Source organism: Arachis ipaensis, chromosome B7 (genome assembly GCF_059453495.1).
Source record: "Arachis ipaensis isolate K30076 ecotype BB chromosome B7, ASM5945349v1, whole genome shotgun sequence".
Taxonomy (NCBI): Eukaryota; Viridiplantae; Streptophyta; class Magnoliopsida; order Fabales; family Fabaceae; genus Arachis; species Arachis ipaensis.
Window position 1 is genome coordinate 17,124,637 of NC_142442.1, and position 6,853 is coordinate 17,131,489.

General features: G+C 30.3%; 1 protein-coding gene across 1 annotated transcript; it reads right to left on the minus strand.

Annotated features, from left to right (window-relative positions):
• Nucleotides 1-3,406: 3,406 nt before the first annotated feature.
• LOC107608823 (uncharacterized) lies at nucleotides 3,407-6,397 on the minus strand. The gene is made up of 7 exons (XM_016310560.3): nucleotides 5,922-6,397; nucleotides 5,201-5,287; nucleotides 5,005-5,041; nucleotides 4,775-4,848; nucleotides 4,572-4,665; nucleotides 4,389-4,471; nucleotides 3,407-3,930 (listed from the first exon to the last, which is right to left on the minus strand). Exons 2-7 carry the CDS (start codon nucleotides 5,270-5,272, stop codon nucleotides 3,757-3,759), a joined length of 534 nt encoding a protein of 177 aa, XP_016166046.1. The 5' UTR covers nucleotides 5,273-5,287; nucleotides 5,922-6,397; the 3' UTR covers nucleotides 3,407-3,756.
• Nucleotides 6,398-6,853: the final 456 nt, after the last annotated feature.

Consider the following 6,853-nt stretch of genomic DNA (forward strand, 5'->3'; position numbering starts at 1 on the left):
TTTAATTATCTTAACCAATGTCCTAATTAATTGCTTTTATGTCTTAAAAAAACCGTATATGAGAAAAAAAATTCATTTGTCTACTTTAATAAATAGTTATTTTACTAAAATGAGAAACTATTTTTTTAAAATTTTTAAGAACTAATTAATATTATATATATTTTGTTACACTACATTTAATTATAAAAAATTTATTTATTTCTAATACTTATATTAAAAATAAAAAAAATTAAATTAGTGAATCTTAATCTATAATATAATAATAATATAGTAATTATTTTATATATTGTACGAATATAAATTAATTATTTTTTTTATTTATAAAAATTTTTAAACGCTTGAGCTTGTTTTATATATATATATATATATATATATATATATATATATTTTTATGAATGTGATATATTTTTTATGTAAATAATCTTTTAAAAAAATCTAATAGTTAATCTATTACTTTTTTTTGTTTTAGTCCAAATTAAATATTTTTTAGTGTTTTTGGAAAGAAAATCTTTTGAAGAATTTAATAATATGTGATGAGGAACACCGAATAAATTATACAGAAACCAATTAAAACACAATATGAAAACATCTTTAAAAAAAGACGTTTTAGGCGTGTTTATCTGAGTGGCCTCCTTAATAAAATTAAATAACACAAACAAAACTAAATGTCTTGCCACTCTTTTTCTAACCCCAAATTCTTGTAACATTACTCTTTAAATAACAAAAATACTAAATTAAAATTAAATGGTTAGCTTAGTGGTTGCTTTGAGTTTTTACAAGAAAAAAATCGTTAGATAGAGTCTATATTGTGAGTCCTAAGAGACCATCTCTAGTAGAAAACTCATTCCATCCCTATTTATGACCCACCTGTCATAAAAAGTAACTCCACATTAATTTTTGCGTCATAAACAGTAAATAGAAACTCAAAGCATCTCTCTCTTCTCTATTAGGAGAAACAAACTTTAATTCCTATTGTAGTCTCACTTAATTAATTAATTAATTTAAGTAATTAAAATTAATGTAATTACTATTTTTTTACAATAATATTATTTAAATTTAAAAATTCAAAAATAATTTACTGTTAAAAAAATATTAATATTAAAAAAATTATATATAAAAATAATAAATTAATTTATAAATTACTTAATATAAAAAAACAAACTCTATAGTTAAACAATAAATAGTGTGTTCAATTAATAAATTTAATTAATTATGATTTAATATAATAATATAAATAATATTTGATATTAATTTAATATAATTATTTATATTAATTATAATTTACTATAATTAATTATTAAATAAATATATAATTATTTAATATAATAAATTATTATAATGACTAATAAATTAATTATAATTTAATTATTTAATATATATATATATATATATATATATATATAATATTTTTTAATTTTTTTTATTAACTTATCATACGATAATAAATTATTGGCTGCTGTAAATTTTTCTTTAGAAAAATTCTCAACTTTAATCCACGTAAAAAGTCTCTTTTCACTTTTCACACTTCACTTCAATGATAATTAGATCTCCAGATATCAAAAGAGAGACTCCATTTTCTAGCGTTGGAGTTGCTCTACTGTCCCAGGGAAGTAGTTGACTCTCCTTTCTATATCTCGACAATTTTATAATATTCAGCAATTAAATTTCAAAAGGGTATCAAATCAAATCAAACTAATATGGATAAGTGTCTATTACAATAATTGTTTACAATTTCAATTGCATCTGCTTACTCAGTTTCTTTTAAATTTTAAATTCTTAATTTTTTAAATTTCTTTTACGAAATGTATTTTCAATTTCACCGTATTTTTCTGTTATAATATTGTTTTTTCTATTGTCTGCCCTTAAATGAAATTTCACGACAAAAACACATTTATAATTAAAAAAAATATATTCTCCTCTCAGTTAGAAGTGGCAATGGGTAGGATATGATAGGATTTGGATCCAACCCTAATTCTACTCGCGAATTGATAATATCCCAACCCTAACCCTATCCGCTCTTAACCTGCGAGTACCCAATCCTACCTACGGATTACAAAAAATATAACATTATTATATAATTTGATGATAATTTAAAATAGAATTGATTTTTATGTAAAAAAAATATTAAATTATCAATTAATAATTTTCTTTTAGTGGTTAAGGATCTTTTGTATTTAATGAGAGGTCTTTGATTCAACATCCACTTAAAACATATTTTTATATAAGTATATAACATAAACATATATAGAGTGCATGTTGGTCGGATAGGATTGAATCTCAACCCGCACCCTATCCGGTCTGCACAAAAACCCTACACGCACCCTACCCTATTCGCTGCAGATCGGGTTGGCAACCCTACCCGATCGAGTGGAATCGGATTGGATACCCGCGAGTAGGATTCATATTGCCACCCCTACTCTCAGTTCATAATGTCTATTGCTTTTAAAAAAAATTAAGCTCAATATAATAATTTTATATTTTAGTGTATCATTTATTAAACTATTTTTAACTTTATCAAGTCCATAACTTTAGGCACAACAAACAGCGAAATATTAATACAATGAATTAGTTAGTAAATAAAGATGTTTTACTAAACAATTTGTAATGAACTCAATGTGAAGTTTTCTAATGTGCAGAAAGATAAAATGATAATAGATATTATAAATCGAATATTTTGGAGAGATAAATTAGTTAGATATGTTGGCAACATTTCAGAATATTTGACACATGTAGAGTGAGATGACATCTCATCCCCCCTCATAAGAAATTGTGATACATTTGACTGTTAAAGTGTAAACAGAAGAGAACATTTAATTTAAGTACACATCCCTTTCCTACAACTTTTCATAACAGAATAGTGGGAAAAAAAAGTACTAAAGGTTTATCTGCAAAAAAATATATTTTATTGTGAGCTTCAGGACATCAAAATCAACAGTTTTTATTATTTAATTCTAGACCTACAACAAATATGCTTCAACCTTGTTAATCCAATATGCCAGCAAATAGAAATGCCAAATAGTACATTACAACAATTATCTCTCCACAACTCCACCCTTATTTATTTATATGGAAGTTACTTTGGAAATTATGACAATACATTTATTGATACAGCTAGCTCCTGTATCTTAAAAAGGGACAAGTATCCAAGTGAATTTCTAGGGGAAAACTTGTATGTTGGTAACATCTGCACAATAACTTAATAAGCACTGCACATATTAGATTAAGGTGGCTACTAAACAACTTTATCTGAACTTTTAAACCATCAGAATATAAAAAATATACAATAATTATACTGACAAAAACAACCAAAGTAAGTTGCACCCAATGAGAACAACTCTCAATTTACAAAAATATATCATGAGAGTTGGCCCTGAAATTTTTTCCTGAAGGTCTGGTTGGCTCGGGGTAATTAAAAATGGGGTAGGAAAATTTTCATCGATAAGTCTAGTTACATAAACTTACACACGGAGTTCACCTATAAAAATTTCCATCCTATTTATACATCCACAACCAAATAATATTTGTGAATTGAGGTCTAAGATGGAAAAGGATGCAAGGAATCCCCCATTCCTTTCTTTTCCTTTCCTTTCAAAATCTCAACTCTCAGTATCAATTAAATAATGTTGTTCACAAGACTATATAATTTGAATAAATGCTAATTGAACTTAAACCAAAGTGAACATTGTAGAGTAATTAAGTTATAAGCCAGAAAATAACCTTATACAGGATAGTCTCACTGATATTGAATAGTAAACTCTAGTTCTCAGATAGATGTTTGTCTAGGAAAGCTTTAGCTAGATTACTGAAGCTTGCACTAACTTCTTCAGCTGCTGCATACCTTTTGATGGCATCAATAACTTCTGGTTTTAAAATCTCTTCCTTGTTAGATTCATTACACACATAATAAAGTGCTCCAAGTGCATAATTTACCTAAATATCAAATGGTAATTACTCAGTGATACATCGAATCATAATAAGAAGAAAATTAAGAATGTTAAGGTCAATAAAGATACATGATTTACTCAGCAGTTACTAGGTAATTTTGAGGACAAATTATTAGTAAGCAAGTTTAACAGGTATAAAGGTATAACATTATAGAGAATCTAACATGTTTTACTAAACCTCCTATGAAAAATCATTCGAAGTTATTTCTTCTGATACACAGAAGACACTAAGAGAACCTAAATTTCAAAGATAGAGTAACAAATATGAATCATGCTCATATATAACATAAACTAGGGGGAAGATTATTGTGTCAAAAACAATTTTAAGATTCTCGCTTTACATGTCCCTTTTGGCTTGTAGCATTCACAGGTTGAACTAAAGAGCCAAAACAAAATCATGAGGTGGTCAAGCAAAACAAACTCAAGAAAGTTTCTTATCCTTACAGTGTTCCTGACTGGGCTTGATAGACATTGAATGATAAGAGGTATGCCACCAAACTTACTTACAATTGCAATATTTGCCTGATCTAAAATAAATAAATAAATAAATTCAAAATGCTGTTATCATGAATAAAATTCTTTAAAATAAAAGTTTACAAAACAAGAGCAAAACAACTAGCATTTTACCAGCACAAGAATTGCAGATGCCTCCAACACCAAACTCTACAAGTTTTTCATTGGGTTCAGTCATGCAGTCCAGGAAGAGTTCCAAAATATTAAGCTGCTCATGTGTCAAATTGGGTAAAACAGAAGTTACAAACTGAACAATGCGTGCATCGATATTAAAGAAAGTTACAAAGTACATAATATGCAATTCTTTGGCTCCATACCTGTCGCAAAAAGTTATAATTGTAAGGATCATAAGCGAAGTTGGCCAAATTTGCCAAAATCCTCTCTTTTGCTTCTGTTAAAAGAGGGGGGGGGGGGAATATGAAAAAGTTTCAGCAATCTAGAACTCTAGAAGACAAATGTGTCTTTACAAATGCAGTTGAAAAGAGTGTTTCAGACATTACTAAATTATCAAATAAAACTTCTAAAAATAAATGAAAAAAAAGTATACCTTCATCGGCTGTGTTCTGAAACTGAGACACCAGTTCCTGAAACAATCGTCATCTATCAACGAAAATACTAAATCAATGCAACAAAATTAAAATAGTTGTATATGACTATTGTTTGTTTTTGTTTTGCTGTTGTTGTTGCTGTTATAGTAATAAAAGCAACAGAAGTTGAAAAGAAAAAGATGATGAGTGAAACACCTGAAGGTATTGAAATCTAGGACTTCCATATTTTCCAGTTCGCTCTTGTTGTCTCTGGTCATTGGTGAACATCAATGGTTTCCTCTTCTGCTCAATAACTATTTGTTAATACTAATAATAATAAAAATACAAATCTGTTAGCACTAAAACTTGCTGATAGAAATAGTAAGAGAAGCATGGGAGGGAATGCCAACAAGAACGATACAAGCTTGGAAGGGCATTAAAAGAGAAAGATGGAGATAGCCTAGAAGTAATTGTGATTACTGCTACATTAAGCTTCCTGGCTAATTTTGATGACATGAGATAAAAACTAACAACACTTGATGGACAAAGTGGTGTGCGTAGTGTATAAAAAAAGGTATTCAATAGTATCATTCAAACGAATATATTTAGAGTACTGAAATAATATCAAAACAATTGTAACATCAAAGAATGCAGGATTTAACGATTTTTTATTAACGGATTGCAAATTCACATTCATAGAGAAGCCTTTTTTGAAAATCTGAAAACTATTTTCCGAACATTGTATCAGGTAAAATTCTACAATGAAAAAGAAAAAATTATTGCAGATCAAAGATTCAGAAGCAAACATCATATATCAACATTTGAATAGAAAAACCAGATCACAGTTCCATAGCAAATCCAGAATTAGAGATAAAATTTGTTGTTGCAAATACGGAATCATCAATAACAACAATAGAAATTCCAGAATCACTCTCACCAAGAGACCAGAAGCAAAAGACGAAGATGATTTGGAAGAGCCGAGCAAAATTCTATTGCGATGCAACCAATGGCTTCGAAGATCGAAGCAAGGGCGAAAGGTTTGAACTTGCACGCGGTGATCTTTGGCGGAGCTGTGACGGAGAAGACTGTGGCAGAAGCACAGCCGCGCAAGGAGGATTATGCGGCAGCAGAAAGCGATAGTTGGTTCTCGGCGGTTAGGAGGGTCACTCTTTGGCCAGAGGAGAAGCTGCTCACAGTTCCTTGTTGGAGGATCAGAGACGAGCGGCACAACACGATTTGTGGCGGCGGGTCAACTGCTCCTCAGTCACCGGACTTGCCTTCTCATTCTCACACAGTGACGTCGGCGGCGAAACAAGCCGAAGGACGAGTTGTTCTGATTCTGAAGGTGAACCAGATGCGCACGTAGTGGTACTGTGGTAGAAAGTCCACGCTGTTGTTCCATGCCCCAGAGTTGGGCCTTCCATGGATGAGCACAGTCCAAGCCCAAATCCAAATCCAATCTGAATTTCACAAAAAAAAAAATAGTATTAAATGTGTATTTTTCTTTTCACAAAGGTTGTCTTAGAGAATGTGATGTAATGAGTAATTAAGGTTTATGGAAAATCCCAGCTCTGCCAAGAGTACTGAATTTCACCTGGAGGCTCATCTCTAATGTCCTGCCCACAAGAAAAAAAACCTACAACAGAGAGGAATCAGTATCTCACCTCTTTGCACAACTTTGATGCCGCCGGAGCAAATGGATGAGACCGCAGAGCTGGAGCTGCTGCAACCTGAAAGATCCATGGCATGGATTCATTCGGTCAAGGAGACAGAGGCACTCTCTTATTTACTGGGATTGAAATTAGCAATGGAGGGGTGTTTTTTTCAATGTTGTGGTTGAAGGGGATAACTATAAGAGTTCAACAAAGA

Bases quoted from the DNA above. Each gene is read 5' to 3' on its own strand.
- LOC107608823 (XM_016310560.3), bottom strand. From the start codon at position 5,272: ATGTTCACCAATGACCAGAGACAACAAGAGCGAACTGGAAAATATGGA. The intron at 4,666-4,774 runs GTATGGAGCCAA...ACACATGAGCAG, and splicing joins ATTATAACTTTTTGCGACAG to CTTAATATTTTGGAACTCTT. The intron at 4,472-4,571 runs GTAAAATGCTAG...TATTTATTTTAG, and splicing joins CATCTGCAATTCTTGTGCTG to ATCAGGCAAATATTGCAATT.